Genomic DNA, 25603 nt, shown 5'->3' on the forward strand with positions numbered 1-25603 from the left:
AAAAATAACCTAAAACCAAATGCTGGAAGTTGTAACAAGAGGTCACTAACTGAAATGGTTCCCAAATACTCATCGTTGGAAACAGACCTCCTGCACCGTCGTTCTTGGTCAGGCTGGGCGTCCTGTGATTGAGAATGCCAAGCCAGTGAGCCTGGTGTTTGGTGTGAATATTCACATTGTGTAAAGCCAAGGACCTTTACGAAACCTTTTATAGGCGGGGGAGAAAAAAATAGAAAGTTGGAACTGATGTTGTTTGAGTCTTAAAGGCAGCTTGCCTTTGAAAAAAGTTGAATCAGAAAGTTTATGCAAGCTGCACGATGAGTCACGTCTTACTCCATCCACATAATGCCAGTTGCGTTATGAAAAGTGGTCCAGTCTGAAAAATAAAAAGGCCACCCACTGCCAGAAGCCCAAAGCGAAGCCTGCTGGTGAGAGAAGTGCGTGTACATTTGGAGAAGTTAATATCAATATTTTCAGAGGATAAAGGTAGCAGATTTTGATATTTGATACATGTACAGAAGGTGTTCACATAACCCAATTCTTGAGGATTTTGGGTTGGGTCAGGGTGGTAGAAAGAAAGCAGGCAAACCAAAGGTCGTAAAAGATGGCTCAGGTTTTACTCAGAAGTGTATTATTGTTCAGGAGAAAGGGCGAGGGAGATGGGTCTTTAACATTTGTTTCCTTTGTGCATGATTAAGTTTTGAATGCTCTTTTTAAAATTGAGGTGTAATTTGCATTCAGTACAATGGATTGATCTTAAATTCTCATATCGATGAATTTGCACATATGTGTATGTAAATAACCATCACCAAGATAGAGATAAAAACAATTCTCAACACTCTGGAGACTCCTTTCTAATTAATAGGTCCTTCCCAAAGGTACCCAGAATTCCAACTTCTATCTCCATAGATCAACTTGCCCTGATATTGAATATCACCTAAGTGCAGCTGTGCAGTATATCTTCTTTTGTGTCCAGCTGCTGTTATTGTCTAAAAGATTCATTTATGTGATTGCTATATAGTTTTGATAGATTTTTCTTTTTTATTGCTGTGTAGATGAATACTCTGTTTAAATTTACAGACCATCCAAGATTTTTCAACCAGTTGTACGCTGGACTTGATTATTACTCCTTGGTGGCCCGATTTATGACAGAAGCATTAAATCCAAGTGTGTAAGTATCCTTATACTGAAATTTTATACCAAATGTGGATTAGAGATGTTTTTTAAGTCGGTGAAAATTTTATTTTGTAAATTTCTAGTTAATGATTTCATTGGTGCAGTGTCATCATAAATAATGGAGTAGTCTTAAACAGTAGTATTCAAAGAGCTGTTTGATTTGATAGTGATACTGTGAGAGGGTAAGGCAGGCATTATGTCCACTTAAATGAGAAAATGAGCAAGCAACTTTTTAATTTATTCTGCATAAAAAGCTATGTCTCTGCTAAGTACCGGAGAGATAACTTTGAGTAAAAACAAACCTTGACTTGGCCTTCATGAAACAAAATATCTAGTGAGATAGAGATGCTCCGTGCAAATTAATCAAAATGTGCCCACAAATTAATCTAAAATTTCAATTCTCATGTAAAGTGGGCATGATGCTATAAATATAAATGGGCCAATTTTTTCTAGTTGGGAGCTCTAGAAAGTCTTCTCTGAGGAAGTTATAGCCAAGAGGTAAAGGGTAAGTAAGAATTAAGGTGAAAACGGGAGGGATGACTTCTAAACAGAAGGAACAGAATATACCAAGGCCCTGTGGCAGGAGACAGCATGACACATGCTGTGAACTGAAAGGTCACTCTGAGTGTAGCTGAGATAACTAGGGAGATTGTAATGAAGATAAGATTGGAGAGAGAGCTAGGAGCCAGACCTGTAGGACCCAGGGAGCCATGTTTATGCGTTATTCTAAGTACAATGGAAAGCCATTGAAGGTTTCTAAATTATCAAATGCCACTTGCTTATTTAAAATATCACTGGAAATAATGGAGAGGGGATTGGAGGGGATCAAGTAAGAGGGCATTACTCTTAGTCAGGTGAGAGATGATAATAACTTGGACTTGGATAGTAGTAGAAACAGAGACCAAAAAAAATGTGCTTAGAAGAAAAAAACAGAAAGAACTGGTTAATATAGGGTGTCTTCCCAAAAAGTATATACATACTTTGAATAATTATAAAGGCAGTGTTTATTAAAATACATTTCATTTTCAAAATTGAGCTGTCAGTTGTTAAAGTGTGCATACATCTTTTTTGGACACCCTGTATATTGGATCATAGAAATGAGGCAATGAGGGAGGCTTATGGAATAATGCCTGGATTTCTGGCTTTCATAGCTTGGTTGATGATCATGCCATTCATTGAGATGAGAAGCATTAGAAGAGGGGACCAATTTTCAAATACATGGTGAAAAAGGCAAGAGCAAGAATTTCATTTTCAATTGTGAGAATTTGAGCTTACAATGACTTTGAGATGTCTAAGAGTACATGCCACCAAGCTGATAGATACATGAAACTAAAATTCTAATATCTATGAAAAGGATCAATTTAAGAGTTATTGGTGAACAATGGTAGTTGAAACACTGGGCAAGGATGAGATTCCTTAAGTCAGTGATTCTCAGTCCTTTCTGCTCATTAGAATCAACCTGGGAACTTTTTTTTTTTTTTTTTTAAATTGAGACCTGCGTTCCAAACCAGATCAATTAAATATGAATTTCTGTGGTTGTGTTTATAAATGATTTTAATGAGAAGGATGGAGACACTGAAAAGCCAACAACCCAGGAGATGGAGAAGTGCTGCCTTTGGGACAGAGTATAGAGTGAGGAGAGAGGAGGGCTTAGGACTGAGCATTGAGGACATCTACTATTTAGCAGTTAGGAGGAGGAGGATCAGCCTGCAATGGAGAGAGAAAAGGAGAAAATCAGGTGAGGAAGCATGGAAGCCCTGGAGGAGAGTGTCTAGAGTCACATGTTGCTGAGTATTTAAGACAAAGACTAAAACATGTCCCTTAGATTAGCAACATGTATGCCACTGGTGACTTCAGTTAGAGAATTTTGGGTAGAGTAATGCAAGACCATGGATTACAATGAGTAGAAGAGTTAAAGTGTTAGGTAAGTCAGAAGAGACAGTAAAATTGAACAATTCTATGAGCCTTTCCTTGTGTGTATTGGTTTTGCTAAGTTCTTTTAACTGAAATCTTTAGAGGTTTTTAAAGTATTAGTTTTAATTTTTATTTAATTTAGTATTAATTTTTTCTTACAAAAAAGTGGATAATTATTTCACTTATATTGAAGGTACACATAAACATGTATACTTTCCCCCCCACATTTTTGATATGTGTAAACTGGGGTCCCAGCATGATTTAAAAATAGAACTTAGAGTGCTTGGCACATAGGGAGGTGATACATAGTAGATCTTCTTTTTTTATTCTTCTTCCCAAAGTTTTTCCTTCCAGATGTTAAAATAATAGCATTAAATTCTGTGACTATAAATCTGAATGTGTCTGCCTAGCTTATATATTCAGAGTACACATATTCAGGTACAATTCAATGCAATCACTTAACTGTTAGAGAAGGAGGTTGTAGATATTTAGTCATTCTCAAATTAATTGGAGAAAGAAGAGACTCAGATATTGCACAATGGTTACTGTCTCGGGTTCAGTTCCCTGGGAAGCTGCTCTAAATGAGATTTAGTGAACAAGATGTTTATTAAGGAATACCCGTGGGATCAACATGGGTGACACTGAGGGAAGGAAGCTGAGTGGGCAGAGATAGGAGTTAAGTTGCCATGCAGGCGCAATGACAAGAGGCTGACCCCATGGAGATCTCTGGAGCTACAATGGCTCTTTAAAGTGGTCTAGAGTTGGGCCCACGTGGCCAGGCCTTTGTACCTCGAGCTGGACCAGTCATCAGGTGTAGACCACCACAGGGAAGGGTTTAACTTTAGGGAAGGTGGCTCACTTATGCTGAGGAAATTCCTAAAGAGACTAACTTAGCAGTGCTCTCTGACTCCAGCCCTCCAGCCCAAAGCAACAGATTCTTCATGGCAGGGCATCTGGGTAGTGCTTCACTGTAAAATCCCATAATGAGAGATGTCCCACAGAGCACTTCTTATTTGTACAAACACAGGAGTGTGGTAGAGGAAGCTCTCATCCAGAATGGGTCATTTCCATGTGGAATATCTAGAGCTGCCTGCTAGGGTACTCACAGTGATAACCTAATAAAACCTAGTTACCATGACAATGGTTTTTCTGTTAGCCAGCATCCAAAGCATCATCCAAAGAGTAAAATGGCCGCTGCTCATGACTAATGCAAAGAATTGAGATGCATTGCCTTCATCTCTCCCAATGGAATTGAAGCTGTTCTGTAAATTAAGACTGCTGCAGTAGCTAGCATATCCCTAAGGCCACCCGCTATTATCTAACCACAACTAGCACTATCACTGACTGCATACTTCTCTATATCCAATGAATAAATTTCCAAAGAATCTATCTACACTTCAACAGCTACTTGGTTTAATAAAACTCTGTGCATTGCTTGGGACACCAAAGGGATGGTTTGACTCTAGTCATAGAAGTGAAGTATTTTTTATATCTATCTAGTTATACATATGAGGTGTCCCCAGTGTTTCTGTTAGTGGAAGAAGCGGTTCTGAAGAAAATGATTGAATTTATTGGCTGGAAAGAAGGGGATGGAATATTTAACCCAGGTAAGTACAATTAGTTATTGCCATCTCCCTTCCATTAGAAGCATCTAAAAATAGATTAATATAGTATATGAAGAACAACTCCTTGCAGATTCACACATCACAAAAAGTGGGATATTAATAATGCCACTTAGGGAGACCCTAGCTTGTGCCTTTCTCCAGAGCAATAATATCCATAATAATGAAAGTGTAACATGCTAATTAGACTGGACATCCTTTCGGACGACCTTCCGGACAAAGCTGGGACTATGAGGAAAGCCCAGGTCCCAGGTGCCAGAGGGAAGCTGGTGCCAGCAGCCGGGCGAAGGACTCTTGTATGAATTTCATGCATCGGGCCTCTAGTTTTACCTAAAAATAAATGACATAAATGCTAAACAAATTAGATATCTACAATTTAGGATTTATATCTAACACAAATGTTGGAAAGGCTATCATAAGATTATTAGGTTTTTAAATCAGTTTTACCTGAGAAGGTTCCTAAGTCACATTTTATTTATCCTACAATCCTTTGTTTGTTTGTTTGGAAGCTGAGATGGGAATGTATTGTCATTTTATTGATCCAATGACAGACAGAAAGAATATTATTAACTACAGAGAGCTAGATACAGAACTCATAGATTGAAACCTTTAGTTTGGAAAAATTCTGGAATGAGAGAATAGACCAAAACTTCTCACTTTGCTGAGATTGGAAACTGCAGGAATTAGAGACTAGGAAGTGTGTAAGAGTAATGGGGTGGGTGGGGTGGTGTTTAAATGACTTTCCCAGTGATTTGTCATTAGACCAGAGCAGCCACAGCCATTTATGCTTTCCACTGAAGTCAGCACTTAGGGAGCTATAACTTCATGCTATAAATATGCCGTTGCAATTTTGTTTTTGCAGGTGGCTCAGTGTCCAATATGTATGCCATGAATTTAGCTCGATACAAATATTATCCTGATATCAAGGAAAAGGGGCTGTCTGGGTTGCCAAGATTAATCCTTTTCACATCTGCAGAGGTAAAAAATTATTTTGGGTATCAGATATGGATTTTCTGAGAATGCATTATTTAAGAGGACTTGTTTGTCTACGGACTCCTGATGCACTTTTATCCTCTCTGTGTAACTAATATGCCTAAGTGTAACATCGTATTTCATCCCAAAAGAAATTCTGATGGGTTTGATATTGGCCACCCAATTTTGTACATCACCTTTTCTTAAAATTTATAGTCTGTAATATTTTCTTTAGAAAAAGAGAACATTTCATTTGAACGTGCTATCTCTGTGAATCTCTTCTTTGAGTAGCTCATTTATTAGAAGTTAGATGCTTCATACTGATCTCAGCTATGTCATCTACTCACATTTCTTTTTAAAATTGATTGCTTTGAATGACTAACACAAGGTCTTTTCAAGAAGAAAGGGATATATTGAGTTAAAATGAACCTCTCTCTGTCTCTCTCTTTTGCGTGTGCACACACACACACACACACACACACACCCTTGCATGTTGCCACAATCCCCTATCTCATTTTACTCTCCACTTAAGTAGGGGCTCTGATGGTGGATAGGTGCATTGGCTTTGAACTAGGCTGCCTGGGTTCATTTCTTATCTCTACTACTTACTATCTGAGTGACCCTGGGTAAGTTGATTAACTACTCTGTGCCTTAGTTTCCAAATTTGCAAAAATGAGCCTATCAGTTAGCTCTTGTATCAAATAAAATTATCCCAAAACCCAGTGGCATAGAAGTATACACGTTATTGTTTACAAATCTTGGGATAGCTGGGCAGTTCAGCTCCTCTTGCTGGGCTCCCTGACCTGTCTGGGGTTGGCTGGCCAATGACCGATCCAGGAGCAGTTTGGCTGGGATAACTCCAGTGAGTCCTCTCGGCTTCATTGTCTCTCACCCTCCAGCAGGCTAGTCCAGGTGTGTTCTTGTGGCAGTGGTACCAGGAACACAACTGCATGGAAGCATTCCGGGATTCTTGAGTTCTAGGCTCAGTACTGACACCTTGTCATGTCTCCCTTATTTTCTTGGCAAACTAAGTCATGTCTAGGAACCCAGATACAAGAAGTGAGGAAATAGTCTCCCTCTTAAGGATATTTGCTGCAAAACCATTTGGGAAAGGGCATAGACACAGGAGCAGTAAACAATTTGGGCCATTAAAGCAACCCAACAGCCACATGAGCTTAATGGTCACGGGTTAGTGGGTTGTTGCAAAGATTGAATGAGTTAATGCATGAAAAGTAGCATTTGGCACATAAAAGATAGAAAAAAATGTTTGCTCTTATTATTAGTGGGGAGAGAATGATCCAACTCTAATTATGTGGTTAGAATAGATGGCATCGCGTACGTGCCATCTTCTCTGGAAGACCCTATTATTTTTCTTTCCTGTTTTTGTGTGATTCCACTGGTGCCTCTGCCCATCCACAGCTGCTTTTTCCTCACGTCCCTGGCAGGAGAGTGTAGCTTCTGTACCTTTTGCAATTACCCTCGGTCTCCTATGCAACACACGAGGCTGGCAGAACCTGAAAATTCCCTGTTATTTCCAGCTGGGCTTTCCTGTATCTGTTCTTTTCCTTCAAGAGCAAAAGCGACTTTATTATCACAAAGGACAGATTGTACAAAGAGGTCCACAGTGGAAGGAAACCTGGCCACCCCCACGTTTTCCTCCTGTCCTGTCTGCCCTTTGCTCTGGTTAGTTCAGCGCTAAGTGTGAAGTGGGCGTTGGGTGTTGGGAGGCACCTGGGAGGAATCACCTAGTCTGAGATTCTTTACTCAGCCACCCCAAGGCCCTTCTTCACGAGGCATTGTTTCTATAGCAAGAGAAGAATATGTGGGAATGTGGGCACCTGGGGAAAATACTTGGTTGTTTGGGATTATTATGGAGTAGAATTTTCCTGTCTGGGTTCGAACCCTTGGTATCTCAGTTTGAGGAACCCTAGTATATCAGGAATCAAAGTCTCTCCTGCATTGAAGTCCCTATTTCCGTGCCTAGAAAAACTCATTAAATAGGGTCTCTGCTACCAGCGCAGGGCTTTGACTTTTGCCTTTCTCCTTCTTCATGTGATTTAAAACTTGTTAGAGTTCTTTTCTGGAATAATTGCTCCGGAAAGGGGGGAGAAATTCTATAAAAGCCTAGAATAAAGATTATGCCAAGGAAAGATCAGCAACACACGTGTAGTTACTCAGGATGCTATAACAACACCTCAGGGACAGGGTCGCTTAAAGAACAGACATTTACCTCTCACAGTTCTGGAGGCTGGGAAGTCCAAGAACAAGGTGCTGATGGATTCTGTGTGTGGGGAAGGCTCACTTCCTGGCTTGTAGACCCCTGTGTGCTCACATGGCTTCCCTCTGCCCAGGCTTGTGGACAGATGATAAGATCTCTCTGTCTTCCTCTTCTTATACGGACATTAATCTCACCCGATCTTAACCGATACCATCACGCTGCGGGCTGGGGATTACACACGTGAATTTTGATATAACAATGGGAATTCCACAGAGAAATTCCATAACTTCAAACACAGTATAGCCCTGACTATATATTCTCACCCCATCCATCCAGATTCCACTCTATAGCTTGTTCCTTTCCCTGTTCTGCCTAAGAGACTCGGTTCATAGTGTTTGCATTATCCTAATTCATATTTTATGACCACCTTCACCATTTATTACAACAAATCAGTTCATCATTTAGTTAAAAATAAAGAATTAAAGAAGGCCATGTTTCCTAATTGATCTTAAACCCAACATTAATCTTTTTGCTATCTTCCCCTATTTTCTTTTGTCTTTTTTTAAAAACATATTTTTATTGATTTCAGAGAGGAAGGGAGAGGGAGAGAGAGATAAAAACCTCAATGATGAGAGAATCATTGATCAGCTGCCTCTGAGCCCGCAACTGGGGCATATGCCTTTGACCAGAATCAAACCTGTGACCCTTCAGTCCTCAGGCCAATGCTCTATCCACTGAGCCAAACCTGATAGGGCTCCCTTGTTTTCTTTTGGGTGTTGGCCTATGGCCCGTATTGCTTGTTAGGTGGCCTGACTTTCCCAGTTTTTATGCTGCCCGAGATTACCCAGGGTAATTACTGCATCTCTGCCTTGGCCCATCGTATGCAGAATATATGTACCCACCACTGGAGGCATTTTTGCAAACTTCCGGTTCTGACTGTGATTCAGCTCTTGGTGGAAAACTGGAAGGTCATGACAGAGACCCGTAGACTGTTAGCATATCCAAGGTGGCCTCTCCAGGCTAAATAGGAACCAGAGAGAAGGGGACTTTACGGGGAAAATAACAAAAGCAATAAATGTGTGACTTGATTAGCAGTTAACTATGTATTCCTGGAATTTGTAGAAATCTTAGGTTTGTCATTCAAGTCATTTGGGGAATCAGCATAAAGTAGCGCTCCTTTGCCACTAAAGAGTGAGGGGAGAAAAGAAACTCATTGCTTCCAGGTCAGCTGTCAATTGTGCTAGTTGCTCTCTAGCAGGATGGAGGCTGGGGTGAGGCGAGGGAGACTCTAGGGCGCATGTCTCAGGTCCTGCTGCCTTAGATTTTGCACCCAGGGGCCTCGTTCACTCTCCCTATCCCTGGCCCTGCCTCCTAGTCTTGACCTGGGGTTGGATGTGATTGCAGGTGTTCTCCACAGGCAAGCAGGTGCTCTGAGGACGCCGTGCAGGCCGCAGATCAGTCCACCTGGCCTCCGGCTCTGCTGCTTTGGGCACTGAACCAGTGTGTGCTCTCGGAGACATTCTACTTTTCTTTCTTCCCTGGCCTATAGCATTCACGGACCTTGCTCTCCCCGCCGCCACCGGGAGCCAGTTTGAGCATCAAAACTAGGCAGCACTAGAAGGAGTCCAAGCATCCAGAACACCATCTGGAGAGGGAAGCAGTGGTTCATTGAGAAATCCAAGGTCACAGAAAAAAAATCCTTGCTGGAACCAGAAAGGAAAACTTCAGTGCAATCTGTCTTTCATGGAGGCACTGGCTGTTTTAATTTTACAGGAGTGAACACTCGCTGAGATTTTTGCGTCTCCTGTAGAGGAATGAAACCTAGGGGGGATTGGGTCTCAGAACAGCCGACTTCTCTCCTGCCAGTGATGGGAGCGGCCACCACTTGTTTCTAAATGCAGCTCTTACTTCTGAGCTCAGCCTTCTAGGTTTTCCTTTCCTTGAAAGTGCTCAGCATGTCTGAACCATCACCCTCTTTCTTTTCCTCCTCTGATGCTTTCAGATGCTCAGACTTCAGTTTTGCAGACCGTGTTTAATCTGTCCCTCTGCATTTGAGATTGACATCAGACTATATTTAGCCCTGAGGTACCCAAAGATAGCTCCGCTGAGGCTATTCTTATTCTGATAACCAGTGTTTCATTTAGCAGATCTATTAGTTGGGGATATCTTTCTATTTCTAAGGGCAAAACAATGTGGTTTTCCTTATTTGGCAGATATCACTATGGAATCAATAGCTGTTTGGTTGCCAGAGCCCGGATCTCTGGTGAGAAATAATTGGCCTTCCCTTTGTCACCTTTGCAATGGCGGGCTGATGTAACAAGTAGAGAATTAATTACCTTTTCATATAAGTCATGGCTCCTCAATATGCATATGTTCTTGTAACCACCTGAAATGAATGCAACCTACAGGCATTTTGGACAGGTTCTGTTTGACATTTGGAAATTAATTATTTATGGGGGTTTCATTTTTCCTGATGGTGTTGCCTCTGCATTTATTTTTACAGAGGTTTTTTTTTTTTTAAAGAGCTTCCAATAAATTTCTCTTGACAAAAGAAGAAAAAAAATTATCACATTTGAGGGAATATATCAAGATAAGTGTGAAGGCATGACTACTCTTAATGTATTCATACCTACAAATTAAATTACTAAGGTTTTGGGGGTACATTAATGTCCCTTAGCACCTTCATTTTTTTCTGTCATGAAAAAGAATTAATTGACCACCTGTCCACACTAATATATGAAGACTGACATCTCCAATATTTGAATGCTAATTATCTATGGGCTTCATGTAGTAGGCAGAAAGGTGCAATAATCTAAAGCATATTCTACTGTTTCCAATAAGAAATAGATGAAACCTAATTCCAGAGCTATTAGACTCATTCATGCCAGGGCTGCATAAAGTAATCTGTCTATAAATTATTATTAATTTTGTTATGATTTTAGCCACATTCCGGTATGTCTAACTTCAGCCTTACATTGAATATTAAACCAGACTGGTCAAGTGTCCAATCAGTATGTCTAACCCATTGTTTGCTGTTGAAAATCATGAAACTCTTCTGTGATCTGGGATTATAACTTCTGAGACAGAGTCTTGCTTACTCCTTAGGGGTTTTGAGTTAGCAGTGGACTAGATTCTCTTGCCATTGAGTCTTAGTAGCATCAAGATAAACTTTTCTCAATGTTATGGAAAACAGCCTCCAGCCACCAAGTTTGTTCCATATGCCAGGCTCTGTGCTAATCCCTTTAAATATATTAACCCATTGAATTCTATGACAAAGATGGAGTAGGCATTGACATGCCCATTTTACGGATTTGCAAATTGAGGCTTAGCGAGTATACATTATTTGCTTAAGTTTCCATAGCTGTAACTGGGACAACTTGTAATTAAATTCTGTTTTCTCTGACTCTAACATGTTCTCCACCACTGCACTTAGGGGCTCAATTAAATTACTACTTTCTTTTTCTTTTATGCAGTAATGTTTATAGATTGTGCTCAGCCATATAACTTACACCCATTTAGATAATAAGCAGTAGTTTTTTCATGCTACGAACTCATGTCTCTTTCTTCCCTTTACCCCTTTAATTCAGTGTCATTACTCCATGAAGAAGGCAGCCTCCTTTCTTGGGATTGGTACAGAGAACATCTGCTTCGTGGAAACAGATGGAAGGTAATGGGGACAGGATCCGGGAACCTGGTGGGTGGAGGGGGAAATTCCTACTTTTAAAAGAGCTGTACCTATGTGTGTTCACTGCTAAACATAACTGGACATCTCAAATCTGTGTCTCTTAGAGGTAAAATGATACCTGAGGAACTGGAGAAGCAAATCTGCCAAGCCAGAAAACAGGTGAGAGGGGAGAAAGAAAAAGAGGGAAAGAAAATGTATGCATGTATCTGGGTGTGAGGGCGAGATTGCAAGGAGGGAATATCAGCAGTCAGACCCATTTCTGGGGGTGTGGGGCGGGGGGACAGAGGAGAGAGCATGGGGGAATTAAAATGCAGTAACTTATTTCCAGGTGCTCCATTTCCAGGTGCTTGGCTCGTGTTCTGTGCAGTTTCTTGGATGTTCTCATTCCAGGTGGCCAGCACCTATTAAAACACTGACATCATCGTATTCAGGATTCTTGACTAGAATTATCCTTAAAAGGTGGACCCCACCCTGGTTGATGAAGCTATGTGGTTAGAGCATTGGCCTGCACACTGAAGGGTCACAAGTTCGATTCCTGGTCAAGAGAACGTACCTGGATTGCAGATTCAATCCCTGGCCCCAGACGGTGCGGGAGGGCAATCAATGAATATATCTCTCTCACATCAGTGTTTCTCTTTCTCTCTCCTCCTCCCTCTTCCTCCCTCCCTCATTTCCTCCCTCTTTTTCCCCTCCCTCCCTTCTCCTCCCTTTAAAAATCAATGAAAAAAACATCCTCTGGATAAAGATTACCTTTAAAAAAATAGTGAACCCAACCTCTCCAGCAGGGCCCCCACAACCACTCTCCTACAAAACTCCAGACTCTGAGAATTCTGAATTCTGCAGCCCAAACCATTAGTCTCTGTTGCATTCAGAATGATTCCTGACTTCCTGATCAACCTATCCTCCTGGATTGCTTCCACCCAAAGTCCATTCATAACCACCATCCTGTATTGAGTCTGGGTCTGATATTTCAGCTCTGGAAGAACGTTCTCTATCAGCTGCCAGGATGTATTAAAGCTGACATGTCTGTCACTGGAGAAAGCAAGGCATGACCATGCTCATCTGTGATGCTCTAGCTAGGGCTGGCCTTGACACCTGCTTTTGAGGTATGTCGCTGTCTTGGTGCCAGCCATCTTGCTTCTTGGACCTGCTGGCTTAGGTGCACCTACTTCTTCACTGCTTCCCTCCCAATCCCAGCAGAGTCCTCATTGCGAAAGGAGCTTCAGACTGTTCTCCTGTAACTTTCCAGTAGGTAGCAACGAAGTCAGGTGTGACTGCTGAATAATGAAAAGCCCAGCCTCTGACCTGGGATGTATCTCTCCCTCATAGGATTTCACACTCTAAAAAAAAGGGGTTCTCTTATTTTTAATTTTTTAAATTTTGATATTATATTTCTGTTATTTTACTCTTTATATTTTTATTTTCTTAATAAAAAACACATTATCCAGAGCATGCTAGATTATTATATTTGATTTAAAATTCTGTACTTAAAATTTTTGCCTTTTCTGTTTGTGTATTGGCTTAGGGTATGTCCTTAGATCTACATTTGTCTTTATTTTTTTAAACATTCCAATGGCAGGTAGACTTGAAGTTGTCTGGTGGTAGAGATGATCAGATTTATTTGCCTCTTGGGTAAAATTCTAGATTACAACCACCTTGTTCATCTGTGAACTATAGCCATCAAATCCTAGTTTTATCTTTTTCTACAGAAGTTACTATCAAAGTGAACTTTCATAATGTCATAATGCTTATTGGTAGGGAATATTGATTGTGCATTTTGTATAGTTTATATGATTCATTCATTCATTCTTTTCTCTCTTTCTTTTTTATTTATTTATTTATTTTTATTAAGGTATTATATGTGTACATATCTTACCATTGTCTCTCTCTTTTTCCCTTTCTTTTTCCTTCTTCCCTCCCTCCCCGCCTCCTTTTCTGACTCCCTCCCTCCTTCCCTGACCCCTCCACTCCTTTCTTTCCTTTCTTCCTATCTTTTTTGAATTTTGAACTTTTATTATGGAAAATTTCAAATAAATAAGTACAAAACTAATATAATGAGCATGCATATACCCATTATTCAGTTTCAACAATCATTAGCTCATGCTCCATTTTGTGTTATCTATGCCCAGTTCCGTCCCATCACATGTGATTAGTTTGAAGAAAATCCCACACATCATATCATTTGCTTTTTAAACATTTCAATATATCTATAAGAGATATGTCCTCTTTAAAAAAAAAAAAGTAATGCCAGCCCTGGTTGATTTGGCTCAGTGGATAGAGCATTGGCCTGCGGACTGAAGGGTCCTGAGTTCGTTTCTGGTCAAAGGCACATGCCCAGGTTGTGGGCTCCATCCCCAGTGGGGAACGTACAGGAGGCAGCCAATCAATGATTCTCTTTCATCATTGAAGTTTCTATCTCTTGCTCCCTCTCCCTTCCTCTCTGAAATCAATAAAATATATATATATATATATATATATATATATATATATATATATATATATATATATATTAAAAAAGAAAAAAGTAATACCATTACAAGGAATAATTTCTTAATATCATCAAATATCCACTCTATCTTAAAATTTCTCCCATTCCCATTTAAAAATAGTTGGTTTGTTTCAATAAGGATTCATAAAAGGCCTATGTGTTGCATTTGATTGATTCATCATATAAATCTCTTCTAGGCTATAAATCTCTTCTAGATCCCCCTCCTCCTTTTTTTTACTCTTACAATTGATCTGTTGAAGAAACTACATCTGTTAGTGTGGTAGTTTTCCACATTATGAATTTTGTAGACTGCATCACACATTTGAGACTCTAAGTGCTCCCCTCCTCTGCACCACCCATCTGTTCTCTATATTTCTTGTAATTTGACAGTTAGATCTTGAGACTCAGTGAGATTCAGATTGGAAATGTTGCCGGGAATTATTCATGGGTAAATTTTGTCCTTCCATGAGGAGGCATCTCTTGTCTCTTTCTGTGGTAACATTGATTGGTGGGTTCCGGTATTGTCAGCCCACCTGTTAGAGAGCTCTGCATCCGCCTCTCACCTCATGGATTTCCTGCCATTGATGATCCTTGTCTAGACCCATTGTTTCAGTAGCTGATGTTCTAATTTATTCTCTTGCTCCTCCTCCGTTTATTGGCAGGCACACTACCATAAGGAAAAATGTTCCTTCATCCCTATTTGGTTTCCCTAAGGAAACAGTTTTCACAGATAAGGCAGGATCCACATTTTCTTCTTTCCCATTATTTGCTAATTTTCAGAATAGTGAGTTAGTTGCCTAGCATCCCCTAAGATAGTCAAATCATTAAGTATCATTAAGAACTCATTTTCTAGTAGTATATTCGATGGGTTTTATCCCACTGCAATCATTATTATTTTCACTGTGTAAATTTTGCTTTGCTTTAACAATTAAAGTGCGTGAAACTGACCTAATCTTAAGGTGAGAACCTTGAAAAGAGAAGTTTCTCAAAAGTAAAAATTGCTTTCGGCACATTTTAAAGTAGGGCAATGGTGTGAGAGTCAGTATGTCTCCTCTGTTTTCCTTCAAGTCAGCTAAAACTGGGGCCTGGATCCACCAAGGGCAAACCTCCCATCCATTCTGAGATAATAATACCCGATGACTAGGTTATTTTTCTCAATAGCTTCAGACCTAGTTGTTCTGTTTCAAGCTTTTAACTCGGATTGTTTCAGATGTAGGAAATTGTGCATCCACTTCTTTTCTGTTGGGCTTCAATTCCCTGGCCAGCCACAATCCATTACAAATCTGTTGAGCAGTGACCTTTACTTGATGCGGAAAACCACAGAGGCATCCGAGGCTCTGAAGTGCTTATGAAGAGATAAAATAGTGTAACCACTGAATATTTGGGAGTATTTTTGCATATAACTTTTGAACTGACAAAATTTCTTAGAGAACACAAGATATGGTCAGCACACCATCAATTCTGTTTCCACTGAATTTTCTTATTAATCGCATGAGATGTGTGAAAGGAAAAATCTGGAAGGTTAAACCCAGATGGCAAAAGTTTAATTTCAGGGACTGATATTTATAGCTAGATTATTAAAAAGGTGAGAAAAAGTCATTAAAACGCTATGATAGCTTGCATAGGTGTTTTCTCACCACTGTCAGGATGTCATATAGTTTATGAGGCAAAGCTCAACCATTAAAGATGCCATAAATGGTTTTAGTAAATTACTTTTTCTATTGCTTTTAATGATTGATATAAACCTGGTCCCATTTCCTTGAGGTCTCTGCCATGATAAAGGTATATGATCTGTTGGTAGATGAGTGCAGGGAGGAATTCTCAAAGCGCGGGTTCCCCAGGGACTCTGTCACCTCCTGGTCCCACTCTGAGAAGTTTGGGTGGATGGACTAGGTTACAAGTGTCACAACCTTCTGCCTAAACGGCAAATGGGTTCATTGTGTACCGTCACTTTGATCTTATGCGTCTCAATTTTGAGATGTGGATTAAGTGCCCTTGCTCTGCCCCCCTTTCCATTGAGAAATGATATTTCTGTCAATGGTCAGCTAGATTGGAGTGAGTCTGGTTCAGAACCCCCAACAATAAAATGGGACGTAAACTTACTTTGTAAGAACTGCCTGCACTTGACAATAAAACTAAGGGGAAAAAAAATAATTTCATCCAAAATGGAGGTAAGAATGAACTCAGTGGGCAATAAATGTTCTTGTCACTTACTCCTCAGGTGCTAGAATAGTAGGCTTCTCCTTCCTCCCCCTCCCCCCACCTCTGTCTGAAAGTTTTCCCTCTAAGGCACTTCCACAGCCAGTAACATATCTCTGCTGACATGCTGGGATCATCTATGAGAAACAACCCCACGGACTATCTATCCTCTACCTAGTTGCCATGAACTCCCTTATGGGGCCAAGGTGCTGGCTAGCTTGGCTGGAATTACCACTCATCTCTGCATGTGTCCCACATCCTCCCTTTCTCTCCATTTCCTTCGGGCACCTGTTCACTCCGCAAAGATGCAGCCATCAGCTAGATGAGGAGGAATAATCAACGTAGAAGCTATGCAACTTCTCTCTTATAGCACATTCTAACAGACTTCTCTGGGGCAGCACCTGTCTTGGAGAGTGGATCCCAGTGAGGTTACCTTGCCAAGTTTGTACCTGAGCACACTCTCTGTTTTGTAACTGCTCATACTTCACAAGGAGACAAGCCCACAGGCCTGCGGGCTCTGTCCCTGGAGCTGACTGTTTGTCTTCCAAACGGTCCTTTTGATTTTGGAGAAGGGTAACAACACTGGCATTCTGGAGGCCCAGCGGATCTCCGCAAGGAGTGAGGAATCTTACATAATGCCAGTGTGCCAATGGGGATGAGGTTATTTACTTTCTATCTAGGAAAGCAATGAACAGAAAAGGCTATAAAAAGAAAAGGAAACTAAAAATATGGAGTTGGGATTGGGACAAAGGACTACTATTGTAGCATTTTCTGTTTCCTTAATCTATTTATAATACAAAACGATATAGTGAAAAAGCTTAGAAACAGTCACTGAATCGGTGATCATCTCCAAGAACCAAATACGTTTCTGGATATATTAGAACCTTTATAATGTACCAGCCTTTTACAGGATAGACTTAGAGGTGCTGGTGACAGTTCTCATGTGTGGGTCCTTTTCACAGGGAGCAGCACCATTTCTTGTCTGTGCCACCTCGGGTACAACGGTGTTGGGCGCCTTTGATCCGCTGGATGGAATAGCTGATGTCTGCGAGAGGCATGGCCTCTGGCTTCACGTGGATGTAAGTTCATCTGTATGTACACATCTGCTTAGCTTCCTAGTCTTTTTGCAGCTTTGGTGGGAAATCTTTCATTTTCTCAGACACTAGATGTGAGGTCCCCAACTACTTTTATTTACATTTCTAACTGGAGGAAATAGATAGGTCTTTTTTTCTAAGGTATAAAGAAGGATAGGCTAAGACTTGATGTGAAATTTGTTTCGGTTGTCTGGATTCCATTTTATTCCCTCTTCTCCCATGAACCCTTTTCTTTGGTCCCTTGAATCTACTGTCATTGAGGCAGCATGCTGAAGGGACACACTCTGGACTATCCAGTCAAGAGACTTTGGATTTGAATCGGCCTCCTTTGTCACTGTGACCTCAGCCCTCTGGGCTTTGGCGTCTTCATTTGTAAAGAGGGAAATGGCTGGTGTAGTCAGTAAAGAATCTTCTAGCTTTAAAATTATATGATACCAATCAGCCAGAAAATGTAACAAGCTGCACTACGTAATTTCATGCTCTAATTAAAGCAGGTTTTATCTAGATCTGTTATAGATAATTATTTGAGAGGGACTGGGATAACTTCACATTTTTCATAACTTTTTCACTTAAAGGATTGGCCTTTTTTTCTAATTAAGTTTGTAAGTCTTGGAGTTATAATAATTTTTTCCTTAATTAAAGGTCATTCTTAAAATTATACTTATCTAAAGTTAAAAGGTTGAATTCAGGCAGTTATAAATGCTTGTTGAGTGTTTTCTTTTGTGTGTGTGTGTGTGTGTGTGTGTGTGTGTGTGTGAGAGAGAGAGAGAGAGAGAGAGAGAGAGAGAGAGAGAGAGAGAGAGGGAGGGAGAGAGGGAGGGAGGGAGAGAGGGAGAGAGAGAGAGAGAGAGAGAGAGAGAGAGAAAGAGAGAGAGAGAGAGAGAAATCGGACGTTATTTACTTTGATTCATCCCAATAGAAGGGACTTGAACATGCTGATGAAACTTTAGGGCGCCTTCCTCCGGTAAATGAGTGGCTCATAGCTTCCTTATCAGAAAAAAAAAAGAAAGAACAATATTTTTGACTCGTTGAAAGAAAGGTAGCTGAGCATTGGGAGGCTATACCTACACAGAATTTTATACTTTGGATGGTTTTATGCTTTCAAAGTAAAGCATCTATGATATGATGGGGAGAGATTTTTCAGCAACTCAAGGCTTTCATTAGATGCATGCTAATGTATGGTAAAGGCAGCAGTAACATAATCCCACTAGAGTTATAGGCTCTATTAGCATGCCAATGGCAATATTTCAGGTAGGTTATTTGTGACTTCTTTAAGTGGAATTGTAATACTTGTATCTGTTTACATTTCAACTTACATCCTATTGATTTTTATAGACTTAGAAGCATAATAATACATTATGTCCTAAAAGATAATATGAAGTAAGTACTTCTGTAACTGTGGAAAGGATGGGAAAAAAATACATTAGCATGTATACTTGAAAATTCTACTCTCATAAAAAACATCAAATATGGATTATATAGTTTATATAAAACAGTAACTACAGCAGTTTCTAAATTGGAAATGATATTAAGAGATTTATGGGGCTTAGAGAGAACTGTGATTTATAAGTATGAATAAAAACTCTCTAGGTTTTCTAAAAATGAAAGGTTGAATTTTGGAAGGAAACACTTCTTAAAAGGAAATATGTAAGCCACACAAATTATTCTTTTTGCATGTAATGAATGCCTGTAGCACTAGATTAAATTTGACAACAGTTTGTCTGACCTATTATAGAAATTAGCTCAAACATAGAGGCAGTGTTCACGCGTTCTTTAATATTGCAGACATTGAATCTGTTGGTAAAGTTTCATACAGAAGCATGTAGTTGTTCTACCTTTTTATACCATGCAGAGTTTATTCATTTTAAAAATAAAAAATTAACAAAGTTGCCTTAATTACTTTGACCTGTTGGAAATTTTCTAAAGAGTATTTTAAAGATACTTTAAATTACTAAAAACTGATATTTACTTTCTTTTTTTAAAAAAAATGAAATTCTGATATTCTTCCGGTTTTTTTTCAAAACAACAACAACAACAACAAACAAAAAGAGTTGCCCTGCATATATACTAAAATTTATTAATTCTGAGAAATATTTTTTTTTACATTTTTCACATGTCTGGAATTGATATGTTGATATCATTCTTTTCTTTATCAGTGGTAACCAAAAATGATGACTCTAACATTTGATAGTGTCTTAAATTTGGTTAATTACAATGCAGTTTTTAACAACTGAATAATAAAAACCTATTCTTGTGGACATTTTTTGCCTCCAGTTCTATTCTTCCGTAAAACCAGATTATTATTCTAGCCTCTGCCTGTGGGTGGGAGGCCAGGATGTCAGGGCTGGCCCAGCTCTTCTCTGAAACAGAGGCTGTGGCTGCTGCAAAGCCTCACACCCCCAGCAAAGCTTCCTGAATCTCCCACCCACTCTTCATTCCAAGTCCCAGCAGGGTAGTAAACATTATATTTAACATCACGGGCGTTACACGCTGTTGGGTCTCCATTCTACCCCTGCCTCCACCTACCTTCCTTTCAGGATTGGCCTACTGTTCACTTATTACCTAAGTAATTAAAGAAAACATGCAAGTAAAATGCTAACTGTGGTGCCTAACATATAGTAATAGCTCAATAAATGATGGTCCTTATTGAGATAGAAAACCAAGCTCCTTCATCATGTAGGTGATTTGTTTGTTGTTTTTGCAAGTTTTGGAGTTAGAATTTACAACATTAAGCAAACAGAAGTAGGGCATAACATTAGGGGTGTGGTTTTTCTCCTTCCAGCTTTTTTTTGAAGAATAAGTTTATGGATGAGTTGTTCCTTACCCTCCTGACCATTCTGTAAACCAGTGCACCACACCTAGAAAGAATGCATGTGACTTGAAAACTTCAATCCAACTCACTAGGATTGGGAGAACATTGTTTACCTTTGGGGGAAGGAGACGAAGCAGAAGGTAGTGTAGGAGACACAAAGGAGTGCAAGTGTCGTAGGGGAGGCAGGTGGAAAGATTAAGAGGGTAAATGGGTGTGTCTGAGTCTTACTATTAATCCTTCTCATAATTGTCACTAGTAGGTTCTCAATGAAGTTGAGGATAAAAGGATTGAGAAAAAAAGTAGGCAACTCAGTGTTTAGGCGTGTGTAATGGAAGTGAGACAACATAATAGGTAAGTCATCTTAATGTTTGTGAAAGTAAAGATCTCAAGATCTAAATTGGGGATCCTCAATTAGTAGGCCAGGATAAAGTTTTCTTCGATGCTGAAGGCAGTTGCCCCTGTATCTCAGCCTTAATCAGACATGGTCCATCAGGAAAGCCCATGGGGAAGAGTGCAGCAAGAAGGGGGTCAACCCAAGTCATCGGTACTGTATCTGGGAATCTTTGGGATTTGCATGCATACCACCTTCAGTTCACAAACCTTTGGGAACCCTGTGGGGTTATTGGAGACACTAGTCCATGCAAACAGGGCTGGAATTAAGGTGACACAAATAAGGTTCCTAGGACTCAAGTTAAGAAGGGATTCACTCTGAGGGCCAGGCAAGAGCCCAATGCTGAGAGTGTGTGCCTTCTTAAATCATGCACCTTAGGTGACACAGTCATTGCATTCCAGCCCTAAATGAGAGAGCTGTTCATAAGTGGGATTTAAAGCCATGCTTTATGGTTCACCAACGGGCTCAACGTTTGCGATAGTCTGAGGATCATGGAGATGTCTCATTTCTGTCACCTTCCACATCTATGGTACACAGAACCTTTCCACACTTCTTTCCACATGATACTGGGTATTCATCATCTTTTTAAATTCTGTAGCCTAAAATAGGATGGTTCCTAAACTCACCTCCTGCCTATAATACTTCCATCACCCTCAGTTATCCATGCTGCACTCTACCATTTGGCAAACTGGTCACCTTCCCTAGTTATGATGCTATTGTGAAAAGAGAACGCGCTCTGGCTCCCAGATCTGTTTTTTATTACCTGTGAGACCTTGGGCAGTCTACCTACCACTTCTGAACCTTAGTTTTTTTCTATTAAAATTTGAAGTGATAATAATTCCATTCCCAGTGCAATGTTGTGCAGTGGAAATAGCCTTGGAGAGCATTCAACATAGCCCAAGACAGTCCCCTCCTGTTTCCTCGCTGCAATCGCCCTTCACTGCCCTACAAATGAAACTCAGAAGTTTGCTCAATTTCAGGAACCAAACTGACTTTCTTATTCCTCACATTGATTCTTCCTCCCTCCTTTCGAGACTTATTGACTATGGGATTCTCTTTCATCTCCTTATCCTTAGTTCCCCGCTCCTTTGCTCATGTTTACCTCTTCAATGAATAACTTCCTTAAATCCCAGGTTTTTCCTTTCTCTCACGTTTTTGACTTGTAAATATATCTGCAAGCTATTTGGCTGAAAAGATCTAATTTTTCAATAATAGGATCCATTTCCTCCTAGCTGAAGTTAGTTGGCTATGAATTCCTATATTCCCTTCTATCCACCTTGTTAAGCGCGTGCCACATTTACTCGATAGAATGCCAGGCCTTAGTCCCTGACTCGTTATCAGCATTGGCACCTTGTGTATGATAGAATCTTGGTGTGGTAAGGTTATTGTCTATTTTAGATGCTAAGATTCGAGAAGGTATAGACTGTGTCTTTTAAACCTTTTGGATTCCCACACAGCTCACCAGGTTACTATACCAATTTCTTTATAAGATGTGTGAATGTACATCCTAAGCGTCCATAGGGAGCCCTCTGTCCTGATGAGGCTCTGATTGCCTCGGTAGAGGCAGTAATCAATCTTTCTTGGAGTACAAGTTGGTTAACTCGGACTTAATGCCAAGTAGCAAAGCAGGTTGAGGTTGTCCCTCGGGGTTTTCTGGGACAGTTGGCTGGTGAACAGATAACACTGAAATAACATTGGTTTTGGTTATACACCTTTCTCAACAGGCTTCTTGGGGTGGCTCAGCTTTGATGTCAAGGAAGCACCGCCGGCTTCTGCAGGGCATCCACAGGTAAATGCCGCGCCCCACACACAGCGCCTTTGATCGGGGCATGGGAATCTCTTTGGATTTTGCCCACTTATGTGACATTCTGAAAACAGACAGAAACAAAGTAATTGCTTTAATTAAAGAAAAAAATCCCCAAACTCCAAATTCCCTAGACTACTTAAACAAGGAATCCTGTTGAGCCCTACCTTGGGTCTGAGTGCTGAATGTGTGTGCTGCTGATGGTAGAATTCTTTCCTCCAGCAGAAACTAATGGGGCCCCCCCACCTTGTCCTTGTCTTTGTTTTCCATAACAGAGCTGATTCTGTGGCCTGGAACCCCCACAAGATGCTGATGGCGGGAATTCAGTGCTGTGCTCTCCTTGTAAAGGACAAATCTGTGAGTTTTTTCTCTTCTGGCCTCTGGGCACTGAGGGGTTAAATTACGGGGTTTGCAGAAGATTTATTTTTGCTTTTATTTTGGTGCTTTGGGCCAGCTCTAGATAAAGGTCTTTGGTAAAGGTTGGCGCAACAAAAGGAAAGATAAATAGACTCAGTTGAAAGAGGCAGTGCTTCTGCTCAGGTAATTTTACAGATTTGATTTAGGTATTATGTAATCTCATTAGTTACAGCGAAATGGTCTCTCTCGCTCTCATTTGGATTATATTTTAAAAATCAGTTTTAAACACTGCCAAGAATTTTTTTTCTCCTTGATTAAGTCTGGGATTTAAGTTATCTTGAAACTTCTGCTCGCTGAGAAAGTGGAACAGATGTGTGTCATACATTAAATTGAATGCTTAATATGCGTAGCTGGGGCTTAACAGCCCGTTTCGATGGGAAGATGTTAGTTCAGGGCTGATCATCGAACACTGATTTATTAGAGGATTATCTGTCTCGAGCGGTTGGTACTTAGCTTCTTTTGGAATCTTGGGGAGAGTTGAAAACTAGTCTGGATTACTGGGAGGGAAGTGGGCAAAGAGTTGCTGAGGTTCTTCTTGGCTGGAGGTATAAACGCTGTTTTCTGTGGGTTAAATAAGGATCCTGGTGGGCAGTGGCCCAGGCTGGGAAGTGCCACTTCATTCTTAGAAATGCCTCCTCAAGATCTGTGTGCAGCATGTGGGTGATCTTTCTCAGCCATCTGTTTACATTTTTTCCTAGGGGACTCCCTTTGCCAATGCTAAAGTCATGTTCTCTTTGTAAGGAATTGGATTTCAAATGGAAACCATATTTAAAATGTGAAACTTTGTCTTGCCTGTGTGGATAGTTACACCTCTCTTTAAAGGGAAAAACTGTGGCATGTGTATGTCAGCGCCCTTTGTGGTTTGAGATGCGCAAACAGAACGTCCATGGGAAACTAAGAGCAGCTTCCGTATCTGTAGATAGAGACACTCTTGGGAACATGAATCCGTTCCTTAATGTTTTATTAGACTGGTTACCCTGGACTGTCTTCAATTCCATCGAACTGTTTTTCATTTAAGTTTTTAAATTGTAGAGTGATGACTGCATGTTATAACTGAAAGGTAGTTTAAGATTATTATATTATGTATGAACAAAAAAAAACATACTCAACTTGCCCAGCTGGTGTGGCTCAGTGGTTGAGCGTCAACCCATGAACCAAGAGGTTCCCAGTCAGGGCACATACGTGGGTTGCAGGCTTGATCCTGGGTAGGGGCCGTGCAGGAGGCAGCCAATCAGTGATGTTTCTCATAGATGTTTCTATCTATCCCCTTCCCTTCCTCTCTCTCTAAAAATCAATAAAAACATTTAAAAAAATAACATACTCAACTTTTCCATAGTTATATATGTAAGACATGATTTAAGAGTTTAGGAGTAAACCCAGGTTTTCCTTTGGTCTAGATATAAGACAAAAACTGTCTTACCTGTTGGTGTGCTGCTTCCAGGGGTGGAAATTTTAGACCAAGCATGTCAAACTCATGGGCCCCATGCCTCATTTATTTGGCCCGTGTTAGTCTTTGAGTTTGACATGCTTGTTTTAGACCAAAGATTTTATGACTACTCTTTTAAATACTTTTCTAGCTTTTATACATTTTTCTTGTTGAATGATAATTGAGTGATTTAGATAAGAGTTTATTTACATTTATGTACTTGAAGCAATTTAAAATTTTCTGGGTCATGTAACCCTATAACAGAGGTTACATTGTACTGTGTTGTTTTTTTTAAAGAATTCATTCCTGAATCTCAATAAAAGCAATAATATCCATGTCTACTCACTTGGCAAGATTTAAGAGGTTAGAAAAATTGCATTTATTGTATAAAGAATTGAGCACTTTCAAAAGTTGCCTTTTTTGGATGAAAGACCATTTTAAATGAACTGGAATAGAGAGCTGAGCCATGAAATATGAGATATGACAATCAGCTTGCAAAGTTTTGTGTCTGCAGTTTTCTTTCTCTTTTGTACCTATTTTCTGCCTCTGTTGTTCTCTTTCATATTCATTTATTCTACCAACACTAACTGATTTCCTATGTAGGCCAGGCACTGTGCTAATTCTGAGCTTATAAAACGGACACATCTCCCATAGTCAAAGAGCGTATAATCCCATAGAGGAAACAGTGAACAAAATATACCCATTTAATTCCTTGATTACTATTTTGATAAGTCAAAAGCTTAAATGTCCCTTCTTAAGGGTTCCAGGGCTCCACAAGGTAAACTGGCATCTCCCCATTATTCTTTCTCCGACCCTATTCCCTTCCTATGAAGTACTCACCATGATTTGTAATTATGACTTCTCATGTATTAACTTTCCCTACGCCTAGAATGTAATAGGAACTACGTCATTATATTCACCACTCTCTTTCCAGTGCATAGCGTGTTTTCATTGAACAGGAAAAAAATTAAAATTTGCTGAAAATTTTAATGAGTAAATAAATCAAAAGTCCTCAGCAATATCTGCCTTTATGCCAACAATAACTGAGAGTTTCCAATTTCTCCTCCACCCCAAATTATTCCTGTTGAGAGCTCTGATTAAACAGTGATTAAAATTATAGTGGATGAGCTTTATTGCCTGGTCCCTTCCACAGGCATGAGCATGCCTCCAGCCGTAATTGATGAACAGTGATTTTAATTTGGACTTATTTCTCCAGTTAATGGAAGGGGATAACTCCAGTTAAAGAAAGCAAATTACTTAGTGAATATACTTCTGTTAAGGAAAAAGCTAATTCCCTAATTTGTATCCTCAAAGCCCTAACATTCACAATGCTGCTTTCCTGATTGACTAGCTTGGGGTGTTTGCGTTTTTAATTTCCTGCATTA

The 25603-nt window shown here is 40.0% G+C and overlaps 1 protein-coding gene across 1 annotated transcript in view; it reads left to right on the forward strand.

The window, feature by feature from the left end:
- GADL1 (glutamate decarboxylase like 1) overlaps nt 1-25603 on the forward strand; it is a gene marked incomplete at its 5' end in the record, with an annotated part of 134763 nt that overhangs the window by 28267 nt on the left and 80893 nt on the right. The window contains 8 exons of the mRNA XM_079795485.1: nt 1081-1171; nt 4591-4697; nt 5575-5690; nt 11490-11569; nt 11692-11746; nt 17237-17353; nt 22296-22360; nt 22651-22732. Coding sequence (XP_079651611.1) covers nt 1081-1171; nt 4591-4697; nt 5575-5690; nt 11490-11569; nt 11692-11746; nt 17237-17353; nt 22296-22360; nt 22651-22732 — 713 coding nt within the window. The remainder of the gene's footprint in view (nt 1-1080; nt 1172-4590; nt 4698-5574; nt 5691-11489; nt 11570-11691; nt 11747-17236; nt 17354-22295; nt 22361-22650; nt 22733-25603) is intronic.

Source organism: Cnephaeus nilssonii, assembly GCF_951640355.1.
Source record: "Cnephaeus nilssonii genome assembly, chromosome: 17".
In the NCBI taxonomy this organism is placed as follows: domain Eukaryota; kingdom Metazoa; phylum Chordata; class Mammalia; order Chiroptera; family Vespertilionidae; genus Cnephaeus; species Cnephaeus nilssonii.